Source organism: Amphiura filiformis, chromosome 2, assembly GCF_039555335.1.
Source record: "Amphiura filiformis chromosome 2, Afil_fr2py, whole genome shotgun sequence".
In the NCBI taxonomy this organism is placed as follows: Eukaryota; Metazoa; Echinodermata; class Ophiuroidea; order Amphilepidida; family Amphiuridae; genus Amphiura; species Amphiura filiformis.
This window is the reverse complement of record NC_092629.1, coordinates 83,366,627-83,383,873: the sequence shown is the minus strand read 5'-3', so window position 1 is coordinate 83,383,873 and position 17,247 is coordinate 83,366,627. Positions and strand designations below refer to the sequence as shown.

The following is a 17,247-nucleotide window of genomic DNA, read 5'->3' as shown; positions in this document are numbered from 1 at the left end:
TCCAACGCATTTTACAGATTTATAATACAATAGCCCGTTGTTGAATAATGGCCATTATTTAAGGGCGGGTGTAGTTACTTTTTGTGAGATGTTTATAATACTTTCTCATAATGTTCCACATAGCTATACATTATTCTTCCGTAAACCATCATATGGTACCTTCGTTGGGCAGAAAATAAACTTAATCCAAGTACAACAGCTTACAAGAAAAAAAAAATTGGTTTAATCCCTTTTGGAAACAAATTTAATCTCTTCATTTCTAGAAGTTCTAAGCAACAACAGCAATAAAAGCAGCAATTATAAATGCACTAGATATTTTAGTAGGTTCCTTTTAATCGAAACGAGTGCAGCTGTATAGGACAGTTAAATCCTGGATGTCATAAATACCATTTATTTTTTAATGGATGACACACATTGTAAATTGTTATGATGACCGGAACATAAAATAAGTATGCGTGAACAATGATATTTCATTTCAAAAACTCAACAATCATTTAAAAAGATCAATGAATGATTCGGATGAAATATAATACGATTTCAAGAGTAAAGTTAAGTCGTGTTCACACGGTCGGACATAAGTGAGTTATTACCGGTAATAACTGACTTACAACTGGTAATAGTGACTTAAGTCCGACCGTGTGAACACGGCTATAAAAGCTTTAAAAGCGTTTGCAGAAGAGCAAACGAGTTTGCAAAGACGAAGATTAGAATACTCAATCCGCCGTAAAATGTAACAGGAATAATTATTGAACGCATTGACTGTGTTAGAGAGAGACGAGAGACAATATTAAATCTAGTCAACCAGATAAACATACCTTGGAGCAACCAACGTTGCGGCCAGAACCACTGACCTTCAGCTGGGTTGTGACGTTAAACATCTTGACTCCCGAAACTCCCGAAGGTGTTTAACATCACAACCCAGCTGAACGTCAGTGGTTCTGGCCACAACGTTAGTTGCTCCAAGGTATGTTTATCTGGTTGACTAGATTTAATCTTGTCTCTCGTTTACGATTCCCAGATGATTGAGAGTATTCACAACTGTGTTAGAGAGTTTGCAAAATGCAATTCAAAAGCAGAAACTCCAGCTGTGTTTACATATGCAGTTATTACCAGTAATATTTTGTCTAGGCTTATGTCCGATGCAATTAATCCGTCAGTGCGTCCACATTAGTCGACAATAGCGCTAGATCCGACGTCTGTATGTCCGCCAAGCTTATTGCAAGTCACAGCTAAACGGAATTGGTCCGTGACAAGCTGGAATCGTATCATAACCTTTGACCAAAATCGCGCGAGATTTGATTTTGTAAGAGAGTGACTATGATTTGCCGGATGCCCTAACCCAAACCCTAACCCAAACCCATTCCGGCAAATACGATATATTTAATACTTTATGTCCGTCAAGTTTATTGCCTGTCACGGACCATTTTGACCTTTGACCAAAATCGCGCGAAATTTGATTTTGTAAGAGAGTGACTATGATTTGCCGGAAGCCCAAACCCAAACCCAATCACGTTCCGGCAAGTACGGTCAACTCTCTCAGTGAACAACGAGAAATCGCTACCAAAATCACTTCGCCAATTTGGTTTTCATGATAGTAGTGCATGGTAGTGCATGATATTTCTAGTCTATGACTTGTTGAGAAAAAGAAGAAATAAATATATAAAATGTTAATCATTTTAAGTGCAAATTACACAAAGGCTATGGTAATAACTTTAAAAATAGCTAGATTTGTAGTACATTTGAGTCATTTAAAGGCATTCTGGCAGCCATTTTTGTCAAAAAGTACACTCTATTACAGCTTTTCAGTCACAGAAGGGGGCTTGAGTCAATATTACACCATTTGCAAATAGAATAAATTAAAAAATCTCACAATTACTTCAAATTGCTATTTAAATGCCCTTATATGGGATTTTAAGGCATTTTGGCGGCCATTTTGAAAAAGCGCTCTCTATCATTGTTTTTAATTTACAAAAAATGAGTCAATATTACACTATATCTACAAATAAAATAAAAAATAAATCTCACAATAACGTCAAATTGCTATTAAAATGCCATTATATGGGATTCTGGTGGCCATTTAAAAAAAAAAGCGCCGTCACCGCTTAACCCAGGGTCGATATTTTTGCAGACAACCTGATTTCAATTTCCATTTGGGTAAGGTTTTCAAAAACATTTGTCTCCAAAAATCCCTAGGAGGAGGGGAGGGGGGGGGGGGTGGATTTCACTTCCTAGCCAAGGGCCTAAATAACGATAGGGGTTGAAGATATCCTAACCTATTGACCTATGATTATTATGTCATCAGACGAGTAATTCAATATATCTTTCAACAAGATCGAATCATTTTCAATGATTTACTCGTGTGTGACCTTTCGTGACCTCTAGTTAAAAACGTACCCTAAGATTTTAGTCCACTACCAAACTAGCAGTCTCTCCTAACACCTCATGCTATTAAACATTGGTAGACATGGGTGTTGAACTCAATCCTTAATAAGTAAGGGCCGTATGAGATCTAGCTCGTACTTCATGTTCATACAAGCCACGCACAGAGATACTACGAACAGTGATTGAATACGACTTCAAATGATTTAACAGATGAAATGATAGAATGAAATTATATTAGGATTTACAGAGCTATAGTGTCGGTTCGGTTAACGTCATGGTAAGGGCAACAGTTTGAAACAGCATAACATTTTCCCTATGGCGAATTATGGAACATTTGATAAAGTTGACTGTAGACTTCTTTTTGAGCTTACCTATATAACTGATTAAGAAGATTGATGACTTGCATTGGTGTACTTCTCGCAGCAAAATTAGTGAATCCTTCAATGTTGCTAAAGTATATAGTCACTTCCTCAAACACCATGGCCTCCACTGACTTCCCCGCCTGCAACTGCTTCGCGACTCCTTTTGGAATCAGCTGATACACAAGCCGTAATGTCAGCTTCTTCTCTGACGCCAATTCAGTTTTCTTTTCACTTAAGTCTTTCGCATAATAGCTTATTGAAGACAATAGAGTGTGTGATTTCCTTGCATGAAAGATACTTAAAGTTACACACGCCAATAGAGTCATCGTAGCAGTTAATGAATATAAAATAATCATTCGAAACGTGCTTTGTTTTGTTTCTTCTACATATCTCGAAATATCATTGCTAATTTCGCTTCGAACATCAGATAGGATATTGATGAGCCGTGTACTATTGTTAAACCATTCGAGTGATTTGGTCTCAATGTTATCCGTTTTTCCTGTCACACATACATTCGAGTTGTTCAAAATCTCTGCTCGCATTTGTTCCACTTGGATAAGAGCATTGTTAACATCAACCCGCATCAAATGATCGTTATATTCTGTTCTGACTTTATAGTCATAATTGAAAGCTTGACTCAGCATCATTTCACCTTGAGTTCGTGCAGTTCTAAACCAAATCATGTTTTCAACGTTTAAAGCACATTGAATATAAAACACCGATCCTAAAGCTCTCTCAATTCCATAAAAATCCGTTGCTAGAAGCAGACTTTGCTTAGCGATTAACTGGTACCAGACACTGGCTTCTAATTGTCGCGACGCGATAATGTTAGCCTCAATTAAACCCTTATTGATATTACTGTAAAAATGAATGTTTTCTGCAAAACAATTCTCAGGCTGGAACTTTGTATACCTCGTTTGATTAACACGCTCCCTGTGCTGTCGTATTTTATGTTCCACGCTAGTTTTATCCAATGCATACTCATCATATGTTACATCGAACGTCGTATCGGGCCAGCTATTGATTAAACTAAATGCTTTATCGGTGTTCCTTTGAGCTGATAGCAGTTCCTCATGAATGTAAGTTTGGGTACGATTCGAGCTAAGATAAGTCGTTGTGAGTCCACGTTCAACCTGTAGTTTGATGACAAATCGACCAATATTGTCATTGTCCTCCACAACTGTTTGAAGCAATCTAGCGCTGCTATGTATCAAAGCAGATTGTGCCAATAATATGCTGCACGTCACTACCAAGGCTATTAATGGTATCAATTGATAACTCAACATCTTCAAATATTGTCTTGATGAGCGAGATTGGAGGATATCATCAACTAGTTGCCGCATCTTACGCTTCTCAAATGTCTCTAGTGCAAGCGATGAAGTCACGCTGACTGTATCTAGGGTATATCCACCAGGACATTCTTCATCACGTCGCGGTTGCTTTGCTTTCTTACCCATCTTTGCAAGAGTATTTTAGTACACAAGAAACGTACAAATTCAATTTTTTCGTCGCAGTCTAGTTTTGCTCAAACTTTTCAACGAACCGAGTTATTGTCAACAACTTCGCAAAAATATGTCAAGCATTGCCGTCAATCTCTAAATTATTAATAGTTACAGAACTTAGACGCACCAAATGAAACGTGATACTGTGTTTACGCTATACGATAAGTCTTGTATATATATCACGGAGCAATCTTGCGTTCAGTTGAAGACATCAATTTCACGTGTACAGGTATCAAACAGTTATTTTGTCACCCTACAGGGGATTTGAAGATTTGAAGAATACTTGATATTGTGTTAGCATTAGCGGTTGTTTAACTACTAGTTGATGTGACCAAACTGCATCACACGTGCTAGCACTCTTTGACCTGCTTTAATATACAGCTACAGTAGCACGCCATCGTGCCGGTATGCTTGTCTCTTTGCAATGTTGGTGACGAAGTCGCCGGGCGATGTCGTAGCAATGGATTATCATGCTTTCTTAATTTATATTGACATAGACAACAAAAATGATTTGTACAATTTTTTGTGTAAATATGATTTATGAGGTATAGAGAATGTAAATGCCTGTAAATGTAAATAGAGTTAACGCCAATATTTGAATGCCATTGCGAGAGGCTAACTATTGGATTTTACAATTCAAGGTTATTGTTGTCGTGTGCACAGCATTGAGTGCCAATATTCCATAAGAAAAATACAACACATATTATTTGTGGGAATTAAAAAAGTATCTTGTTTTATCCAAAGAAACATAGCTAAATCTTTATAGTTCTAACTGGCAATGAAAGTCAAATTGTAATATTTGCTAAATTTGATGAATATTGGGCCAAATATACAATTTGTGTTCTTACAATTTAAGTCACAAAATTCTAAGACTTGGCACAAGTCTAAGCATTCAAAATATTGAGTATAGCATAAAAGTAGCTCATATTTTAAATACTATATGTTATTTTTTTATAATTGGTTATATTTATACGAGTCGTACAAACTCAAGGCCAAAAACACATCTTACCCAAATTCACACGAATGCACAACACAAATACACTGTTTGATTAAGCTAACAAAATCTAAGTATTTAATTGAAAGTAAAATATGAGTGGTACAATACATGACAACAAATGCACATACAAAATAATCACACAATCACAATAATATTTTAACTACTTAGTACTTAACCAGCAGTCAACTTGTAGGTGATCATAGAGTTCTTGCAATGTTCTGGACGGCTATTCTCTTGTCCTGCGAAATTCAGCGAAGTCCATTGTATATTTGCTTTTATATATCCTTGCGTATAACATCATCGCAGAGAAATGGTGCTAATTTCTCGAAACACTTAACTTCTTGCGCAGTTCTCCAAACACTTATCTCCTTAATAGACCATTCTGTCACATTACAACACTTCCTGTGGGTATTCCCAGTGATGTCATACCTACTTTATAATATCAGGGAATTCCCCAGTTAACACTAAGCAATGCACTATGATTGAGCAATACAGGAATGTTCTGGAATAGTAGGGATTTTCCCAGATTATAAATATCTCTGATTGAGTTTGTTTACAGTAACCAAAGGGGTTTTCCCTAAAACAGGTCATAACACACAAACTCTTGGTTTTCCCCTTTCTCTTATCTCTCATGAAATAAAGTAAATTAAACTATTAATTATGGTCTAAGACCACGAGCACAGCCTTGTCGTGACCCCTTAATGACCTTTGACTCCAAAATATATGAAAACCTCATTTTGAAGATTTTTCGTTTTATACCGGAAGTGACCCCTTAATGACCTTAGACCCCAAATAAAAATACCACATATATATTAGGTAACAACAATTCATTCATGAACATATCGTTACTGTCCTATTTTGAAGGTTTTTCGTATACCGAGTTGCAGTTGCTGTGTTTTTAGCTATGTTCTAAAACATATCAATTTTATTAACCGGCTATTGTGCTTGTTTTGTTTATTGCTATGTTTCAAAACGTATGGGAAATAAATAAAGCAAGCACATAGCCGGTAAATAAAAGTGATATGTTTTAAAACATAGCTAAAACACAGCAAGTGCAACTCAGTATTTGGAAATTAGTGATACGTTTTAAAACACAGCATTCATATCTAGCTTGTGAAATATCATTGATATGTTTTGAAACAGCAAAAAACACAGCAAGTATAACTGGATATTGCCGGTTTGTGCTTGCTGTGTTTTTGCCATGTTTTTATACATATCACTCATTTCGATTTGGATTTGGAAGATACCTTCTCTTAAATAACAGTATTGCGAACCACCAGCATACATAACTCGATGTAGAGAGTCTTTCCTATTCAGAGGAAATATTGCAATTACACACCTTATTGCCTTTTAACAATAACCATTGACACTAGCACATATCAGAGAAGATGTAAGAAAAGGAGGGAGAACAGAATTATATCCTTGAGATAATCCCGTACGTAATCCTGTTGCACCTATTCATAGTCCTTTATTCTCAAGTGGTGGGTCAACCAACAATTAACAATGAGAGGACATTCCTGAACCTCGTTCAGTTGGGGATGATTTGAAGTGACCGCTAATTATGACCATTTGATATTTAATACCAGCAATGTGAAAAAAGAAAAGAAGAAAAAATGTAGTGCCAAAATAATGTACCCTTTTACGGAAGGAGCAAAGTTTAATAAGTTATAACTCCGCTTCTGCAGTACGAATGTCAGCGGCGAATGTCAGGTTATTATTTCCCAGTCTTTAAAAAAAATTGCAGGCAGAGGTGGGAATCGATCTCGGTACCTCCCGGTTAAACAGCACTGTGCAAGACCACTAAACCAACTAAATATTTGTTGTGAGATGTGTGACATTAATCTTTGATATTGCTTAATGGAACAAATCGCGGAATTAAATCAGTAATAAAAGAAGTAGATTCTTATATAGCGGCCAAATTAGATAAAAGGGGAAATATTTGTCCCTGCTCTAAAGAAAATATAGGTTAGAAAATTATCAAATAAATTTAAATTACAAATTGAGATTTTATATTTCTTTCTTTCACGAGGCGGCATTATCACAGACAAACACTGTATAAGCTAAAAACTCGACCTTCATCACTAGATGCTGTCATAGCTCAATGGTAGAGCATTAGACTGCTGATATCAATATCGTTGGTTCGAGTCCTCCTGCCAGCAATGGTTATATTTATGATTTTAATGCTACGCTAAAATTTGTTCAATTTTTTCGTTTATTTATTTATTTATTTGTTTTGGTTTATTTATGTAAATAATTTGATATGTTTGAAAGAGGTATTTGAGCAGTTCGAAACTTTGATTTTATAATCCTATGGGGTCATTTTGAACCCCCACCCCCTCCCAAATTGCCAAACGCACAACACCTATGAGTTTGCATCATGCATAATGATCAGTACGTCCATGTCATCATCATAAAAAACCCATTCTATGTATACCTGACGCCGGCAACTAGACTACTATAAAAAAAAATAGTATCACATCTTTCCTGCTCAATCAAAATAATACTTGCAAATAGATCATAGAGCGTGTTTATAGTGAGCCAGATTATGCGGTATTTAGCTGGACTGCCACGCAGTCTATATTTGTTTATGTTTTACTAACCATTGCAAATCTAGACTACGCGGTAGTTTAGCTAAATAACGGAAAGATTGTCTCACTATAAACACGCTCATAGTTTACTAATCTAATCCTGTATTATATAGACCTGTAATATCACCTGTAATATTGGTGATCATTGTTTACATGGTTTGTTATGGTTGGGATTAGTGTCCGATCTCTGTAATGTAATGTAAATGAAGCATATTGATATGCAGGAAGAATCGATCAGGGCGCTAGCTTTATTGTCCTATGAGATGTAGGGCCTAGTGCGAACTGCCCAAGCTGATTGTTTATTTAGTATCATAATCTATTAGGGAAAGATAAACACTATTCAAAATAGCAATAGATAAGACGAAAGGGATTTAGAGATTTGTAATTGAGTCATGCATGATTTAACAGAAGCTTCTTTCCAAAACCCAAACGTAATGACTGACATTCAACCAGCTAGATAAGGTTAAAACGTATAAACAGCTAGATTTTTTGCGGGGTTTTAAAACATATCACTTTAATTTATTTTATACTTGCTGTGTTTTGTGTTATGTTTCAAAACATATGAATGATATTTCACCAGCTATATGGGCATGCATGCTGTGTTTTTTGCTGTGTTTTAAAACAAAACACTGATTTCCCAATACCGAGTTGCTTTTGCTGTGTTTTTTGCTATGTTTTAAAACATACCATTTTTACTTCCCAGCTACTGTGCTAGCTTTTCTTTTTGCCATGTTTCAAAATGTATCAAATGTTTTTTACCAGCTATTGTGCTTCCTGTGTTTTTTGTTATGTTTTAAAACATATCATTGATATTAAACCAGCTAGATATATGCTTGCTATGTGTTTTATTGTGTTTTAAAATATCACTTTTATTTATTGTAAGACGTATCACTGCTTTCCCAAAGTCATACATGCTGTGTTTTTTGCTATGTTTCAAAAGTTTTAAAACATTTTAATGATATTTCACCAGCTAGATCAGTGTTTTTTGCTGTGTTCTAAAATGTATCACTAGATACCAAATCAGTCCCTAATCTTACTTCCTGGTTTTCTGTGCTGTGTTTTCAAAAACACAGCAAAAATTATGTCCCCTAAATCGTGCCATATAGACGAATCCAACGAGCTAAGTCATGGTCAGGATTTGGTCGGCCATGACGGGTCCCCGCATGCACCAAACTGGTGTAGTGACTGCCCAATTGGGTGGATTAAAGCCGCTTAAAATTCGATGTTAGATTATTTTGTGTTGTACACTGTCATTATTCTTTTGTCTACTTGTAGCACATGTGATAGAATGCAGTTTAAAATACCCTCCAAGGTCGAATCATTTCACATTTTAGGTGAGATGGAGCCGACGGGGACCCAACTTTGGCAACCATTAAGGTGTAGGAATGCGTGAAATTGGATTCATCTATATCCAATGGGAAGTCTTTTATTTGTTTATCAGGAAAAGTCAATTGGGTAGTCTTATATGCGTAGTTGAACAGGAGCTTAATATTTATGTTATGAGTCACATGCCTGACTGATTTTGTAAGCTGATATTATGAGGTGTTTTTAAACTTAAATAAAATAAAATAATAATTAACAAAACGATTATAACAAAAAAAAACCCACATAATTCTATGTAATGTTTATGCCTAACAAACTTAAACGAAAAAATTATACAATTATACCAATTTCAAACTAAACATCTAAAAAAAGGTAATTACCCCCACCCCTTAAATAATGGCCATTATTTAAAAACGGGCTATTGTGTTACAAATCTGTGTAAAATGCGTTGGAAGCAGAATTTATTTCTGCGTATTTTGACACCTCATTTGATACGAGAGCCCAGAAAACAATAAAACACCCGTCAATTTAATGTAGTGAGGTCCAGAATCGAAAGTTGCTCTTACAACAATACAAAAACACTAAGATATCATTAACACAGATTTCCTTACAGTATACTGAATACAAATCAATAGAATATACTGCAACTTTCAAATCTTGGGTTACATTGATTTAAATGTACGCTGCGACGTTAGTATTTAGACAATAATTGCTACAAATGAGATGTCAAAATGCGCAGAAATAATTTCTGCTTCCAACACATTTTACAGATTTGTAATACAATAGCCCGTTACGTAATTACTTTTTTTGAGATGCTTACTTTATTACGTTATTCACTTTTATTCACGTGAAACTACCGTCTTACTCTATTCCATAGCGTAAGACAAAATATTGAAATTGACTATATTTCACACATAAAACGATCGCCCCAATTTATAATTTCAAATAGCGCCATCTGAGAGGCAAATACCTATAAAAATTTATAAAGTCATTATTAGGGATAAAAAGTAGAGAGCGGCATTTCGAAATATTATGTTTTAAGTTTGTTTGTATGCTATTGCAAAGTCACGTTAAAGAAAGAAAAAAACACCCGCACAAATAGAAAAAAAGAAGAAGTCTGACATTATAATAATAAGTAAGGACTTAAATTACACCTTTATCGCATCTGTAAGGCAGTTTTGCAAATGAGCATAATTTTTTACAGCCTGTATAGATAAGTTGACATGTGTTTACATTTGATACGCTCTCTGTTGGTCTGAGAAAAAAAACTGCCAGGCAAAAAAAACACTGAAAAAAAATTGAAGAAGCTGATTTTATTTATAAACGTTGGTTTCAAAGTAAATAATACTAAAATTTTTCTCAAACTTGTTTACAAATGCATCAAGTTATATATATACTTTACTGCGTACTGCTCCCATAACCCTCCAGGTTGTATGGGGACTGCATGACAGACCACTCCACCAACATCCTCCATCTGTCTTGGTTGTGTACCAGGGTTTGAGTCTGTGAGAAGTTCATCCCAGTCCATTATGTGATGTTGTCCATCCATTTCTTTCCCTGTCGGCCTCTTCTTCTCTTCCCCTGCACTGTTCCCTGTAGGATCGTCTTGGATAGGCCACTGGATCTTGTTACATGGCCATACTACTTTAACTTTCTTTTCTTAACAGTGAACAGCATGTAGGTCCTCGTAATTTCTCATTTGTTCATGTGTTGTGACATTCTTCTGCGCACCTCCGCGTTGGTGATGTGGTCAGTATATGATATGCCGAGGAGCCTTCGTAAGCATCTAATTTCTACAGCTTGGATCTTTCTCTGTAGTTCTGCCGTCAGGGCCGGTCCACGACTCACATGCGTACAAACAGATTGAGAGCACTAGGGCATGAAGTGACCTTAGTTTGGAGTTCAGAGTGATGTTTTTGTCTCTCCAGATCGACTACAGTTTTGCCAGGGCAACTGTTGTCTGTGCAATTCTAGAGAGGATTTCTGGTTTGGAACCTTCTTGGCTGATTATGGCCCCTAGATATTTGAATTTCTTCACTGTGTCAAGTTGCTGGCCACTGACTGAGATTGGTGTTTTTATTTCTCCATCATTATTTTTTATCAGCTTTACGAGGTCTGCCAGCTCTTCTTCGTTTCCTGCTAATCCATCAATGTCGTCAACAAACATGAGGTTTGTGATTGATTGGCCTCCTATGCTGAATGGTCCACAATGGTCTTCTATTGCTTAAGTCATGATTCTGTCCATGAAGATGTTAAACAGGGTAGGAGACAGCAGACAACCTTGACGTACGCCAACTGACGTGTGGAACCATTCTGCGATTTTGCCTTGTGCAAGTACTGCGCTGCTGGCTTTACTGTTGGATTGATTTGATTAGCTTCTGGCCCATGTTGTAGATCTTCATTGTGACACAAAGTGCGTTGTGCCACACACGGTCAAAGGCCTTCTTGAAGTCAATGGACACATGGAAGATGTCCTGTTGGTGTTGGTTGTATTTCCCACCCAGGACCCTCAGAGATAATTTCCTCTGCCCGGGGTTTCAGTCTGTTCAGTAAGACGTTTAGCATGACCTTACTAGCGTGACTGATTAAACTGCTGGTTATGTAGTTCTGGCGTTGTTGTAGATTGTCTTTCTTGGGGAGCGTGATGATGAACGACTGAGTACATGGTGTTGGCCAATCACCAGATTGTCATATCTTATTGCAAATGACTGTGAGGATGTCAATTGTCATTTCGCCTCCATGCCTGATGAGCTCAGCTGTAATACTGTCTACCCCCGATGCCTTTCCATTCTTAAGTGATTTAATGGCTTTCTCCACCTCTTCCCTCAAGACGGGAAAGTCATCGTTGTTTGATGATTCTTGGCTTATGGTTACACTAGGATCTCTGTTTGTCTGGTGATTGTAAAGGTCTGAGCAAATACTCCATCCACCTCTTTAGTATGTCTTCCTCTTCTGTGAGACAGTTCCCCTCTTAGTCTTGGATGGTGTTGACTCGTGACTGTCTAGGTTTTGTGAGGTCATTGATAATCCGAAAAGCTCTTCTGCTGTTATATATATACTACCACACAAAATATCAAGGTTTTAGAAGTTGGGTGGTCTACCATAAACACTGTATTATTTTGCCTGGCTTGAAACAGAAGAGGGCGTTCTGAATGTAAACATGTGACACCATAGGTCAACACATCTATATAGGGTGTACAACATTTAATACATTTGGTTAATAGAAAATGTGTTTATACAGGGTGATTTAAAATGAACTGTACCCAACATCAAAAATTAAAATTAAATACTTACCGACATTTAAATAATTTGTGTTTACAGGCTGTAACAGGATAGTATGTTTCCTATTATTGGTGAAAAAATCATGTCTTTACCTCTAATGGTTTTGAAGTAAAGTACATTCTTAGAAAACACACCAAAAACGATGTTGCACACGGATGAGTATTTTATTCAAAGTATCTGTTTTACAGCATTTTGCTCACTCAACTGCCCTCAGACATTTTCAGTTCAACATAAATTGCACATGTTTATTTAAAAATGAAAAAATAAGATTAATTAAAATTAAATACTTACCGACATTTAATAATTTTATATTGCAAGCTGTAATAGGGTAGTAGGCTATGTTTCCTATTATTGGTGAAAAAATCAGGTCTCAATTACGAGTGTATGGATATTGCACCAGCACCATTTCTATTTGAATTCAAATTTCCCTCTAAAATGTCAGGTCAACGGGTCCTTTGTGCTACATGTATTATTTAACAGGTAATCTTTGAAAACCTGACATTGTAATTGAATATCAATATTATTGATTTAATAATGCGAAATAACATTTGTCTTGGTTTTGCTGTACATGTACGTAGTCATGGTAGTTGCATGTTATTACTGCGGTAGAGAACACGGATAAACTTGGTTCCGTGTGTTGGTCTAAAATGTGATGATAACTTTTAAAAGTACTGATGGATTGTTCTACTCAAAGGTATTATGAATATCACGTACTTGTAAAAAGTGTATTATATTCACGTGCTAAATAAAATTAGATTAGGAATGACTTTAGACCTCCACCCATTTTACAGCTGCACACAGGCGGCATAGGAAGCGCAACACGTGACGTACGAGGCTGGCGAAGATACAGGACTGACAGCCCCATTCAAAATACACGGTTAGCAATTACAAATGGAAAATTAACATACTTGCAGTGGGGTACTTTGTCGAACCCCGACGGTTTTAGAGTAAGATAATTTTGCTTTGACGCCACAAATTTAGAATTGTTTGTGAAGATTTCATGATTATGTGTTAATCTTAATCCACTGAATGGCGACCTCAAAATTGGCGATATCGCTTCCATCACCGCCTGGCTGCACATCAGTAGAGTGGTACTAAGTTGGTTCAGGAGGGTGAAAGTGCATAGGAACAATGCCGGAAACTACGTCACGCTATTGTTCGACCTAGGCTACATATTTTTTAACGCATGCGTGTTCGTCAATACAGCTTTAGTCTCCTCCACCTTCGCAACACGGTACGTGGAGTGACTGGAATCACACTGACGGCGGAGGAGAAGATACTAGCTGGTCAAACAGTTTAATTTTATCAAGCATATAATACCTGAACAATCACCGTCATTTGATCTATTTACTACAGAATATACTCAAAATATAATTTTAAAATAGTAAACCTGTTAACTTATATATTTGTGTACTAAAATATAAGGACACGTGAATAAAATCATGTCGAAGACAAAATGGCCGCTAATCCGCCTATTGTGAGACCTAGGATACATATTTCGAAAGAGGGCAGCAGACTAGGATGCCTATCCCTTTGTCTATTATTCCTGGTTGGTTATATTGTCGTATAGTATATCTGTTCCTCTTATTATGTCAGGATTTCTGCTATAGTCGACATTTATACATCAGTAAAGTTGTGCTAAGTTAGTTCCATTACCATATAATATATTTGTTCCTCTTATTACGTCAGGATTTCTGCTATAGTCGGCTTGGTATAGCTAAAATGAACACAAACAGAAAGACTAAGAAATAAAGATGATTATGGGTTTGGATATAAACACACAGCCGTCTCATACACATACGCATCCAAATCACAATCACATACCATAAATAATTAAAATATTCGCAGTGGAATAGTAATGTTTCAGGGTTAATTACCATAGCGATAGGTGAATACAATTTGCATGTATTTCCTTGCACTAGACCACGCTGTATATCTGCGTCGCACCATTGATTATTAAAAATAGGCATAAAGACATGGATTGTAATTCTATGGACATTTCACATTATGTACGTTTCGCACACACCTGTACGATAAGTGTTTCCGAAGAGAGCGGTATTGTATCAATCTATAGTCGTGTTCACACAGTCGGATTTACTTAATACCGGTAATAAGTCACTAATACCGGTTATAAGTCGCTTATTACCGGTAATAACTCACTTATATCCGACTGTGTGAACACGACTTATGATTGCACACAAACAAATACATGGCATCTGATGAGTGCAGCCTACTTATATGGTCAGGAGGGCTATTTTTCGACCTAGGCTACATCATTTTAACGCATGCGTGTTCGTCAATACAGTTTTTAGTCTCCTCCACCTTCGCAACACGGCATGTAGAGTGACTGGAATCACACTGACGGCGGAGGAGAATACTAGCTGGTCAGACGGTTTAATTCTATTAAAGGAGGATTTCGTGATCCTAGCATCCTCTTTTATGGCATTTTTCAGTAGATATCCACGAAAAAAGCTTATTTACAAAATTTCAGTTGATTCCGATTTTGCGTTTGCATGATTATGTGTATTACACTGCTCCATAGACAATGTGTTGTAATTTCGTTCTGGTGCACCAGAACGAAATTCAAATTTGGCGATATTGTTGGTAAACGAATTAATCTGCAAGAAATATTTGGTACATAAACATTATATAGCCAGAGGTGTAAAAATCTCAACTTTTTTTTGGAAAAGTGGGGGGATGAGGCTGTGGATCACGAAATGCCCCTTTAAAGGGAGTCTCCGGCAATCATAACATTATGCCTTATATGTTAGAAAAATAATCATCAAGCACGAATCATATTGTTTCATTTAAAACAAACTTATATTGACCATAAAAACGAATAAAAACAGTCGGCTCTCAACACACGATATTCAAAATTCCCGCGTCGAAATTGTCTAAGTGCCATATTGTTGTCGTGTGTTTTCATACAAAACTGTCTTTTAAAACGTTTTCATGGCCTTTATATAACCCGACATTTAAATGCTATTAAAACGTTTTGAAAAAAAAAAAAACATTTAAGAACATTTCTGTGTTTGCTGGGCGCAAATATTTTAACATAATGTTATTTAAGTGTTGATAAAATATGTGGAAAAAATTGTTTGAAAAATAGTTTACAATAACATTTTGAAAACATTAAAAAAATTGTTAACCCGACATTTTAATGTTACTAGCGGTCACTCGTCTTTCGCGGTCAGGGTCTTTTGCGGTTGGTAAATTTTGTATATTTTGTGTACATGTAAATGTTTTAATTAATGTGATTAATGGTATGAGAGGAGATTATCATTTAGAACTTAGAAGTATAATATTTAGTATCTTTTCCACATAAATCAATGGCTTGAAATTGCAATTAGATCACGATCGAAGCAAGTCTTCTTGCCACCATATCATATCCACCGTGAGAAATCTTGCCCCTGTGGGATGCTGGCCGCTCTGATATTTAAGATTTTATGCATTTGTTTCTACAGTAAGCTTACTTTTTAGCCCATTTTGGACAAATTTGTTGTACCTTTTTTTTTATCATTTTCAACCAAGTTTGTCCCCCACCTTGAAATGTACCTTGCTGCCCCCGCCTCCTGCAAAAGTCCAGGCTACATGACTGAGCAGATGAACACAATTTTATTCACGTCCCTCTTGGCCCCCTGTGATCTGATATTTTAGATTTCTATGCATTTGTTGTACTTTTTATTTGTTAGCCCATTTTGGATAAATTTGTCGTACTCTTTAGCCCATTTGTGACAATCCCCCCATGAAATTTGCCTTGCCCCCCTCTCTCTCTCTGAAAAGTCCTGGCTACACCACTGTGCAGCTGAAACAATTTTATTCACATTTCCTTACACTCTATTTCATATAAAGTTATAATCATACATTATGCTGGTAACATAGCACTACCACAAAGCAGAGTAGGCCTATTCATGGTAAATAAAATTCAGTGGTTTGATAAGGTCAAAAAAAATTTGTTTGTTTGTCCTCCACAGCTTTAAAAGAGGACGTGCGGGCGGGCGGTTTTTTTTTCGGATTTGGCGTATTCCTGTGTTCATGTCATAGTCTTTTAATGATTTCAAATCCAATGTATTTTGAAGTCACTAAAAATAATAGACTATGATATGAACACAAGTTATAACTTTGCATATTGAAGACACAAACTGTTTTGGGGGCTTTTTTTTATTTTCTACCATGAAAGATCTTAGTATTTAGCTAGCTAGGTCCAGAGATACTCCAAATCTGAAAAAAAAAAATTGAATTTTACTTAATTTTATAAAAAAAAAAATTGGTCAGGCCTTAATCTGAGGAGCGGGCGGTGGATGACAAACAAACAACTTTTTTTTGGCCTAAGGCAAATAGGCAATTGGATCAGTACATTATGAGCAGGGACAGGCGATTTGCGCGGAAAAAAATAGCAAATTGCGCGGAAAAATATAGCAAATTGCGCGGAAATGCGCGGAAAAAATCAGCTAATTGCGCGGAGATTGCGCGGAACTTTTATACATAAAACATACATATAAAACACAGGAAGAAAAAAAAACATATCAAAATATGAAATTATATACCGTGTCATGCAGAGTATTATGTATGTTTAACATTATGATATCTAAATAACAAAATTTGTGGCAATTTTTGACCAATTTAGGCATTTTGGCAGCCATTTTGAAAAGCGCCCTCTATCTGGAGTTTTTCACACCATTTGACCATTTCATATGTTTTACATGCTTCGAAGTAAAAAAGAAAAAAAAAGAAAGAAAAAAACACTTTCAAATCATATTTCCCGTGATTTGGTCACGGAATCATTATTTTCACCCCTACTAATATACGTA

The 17,247-nt window shown here is 36.2% G+C and overlaps 1 protein-coding gene across 1 annotated transcript; it reads right to left on the bottom strand.

Moving 5' to 3' along the window:
* Positions 1-2,749: 2,749 nt before the first annotated feature.
* LOC140144053 (uncharacterized) lies at positions 2,750-4,201 on the bottom strand. Its single transcript, XM_072165883.1, has one exon. It carries the CDS (start codon positions 4,199-4,201, stop codon positions 2,750-2,752), a length of 1,452 nt encoding a protein of 483 aa, XP_072021984.1.
* Between the last annotated feature and the right edge of the window lie 13,046 nt (positions 4,202-17,247).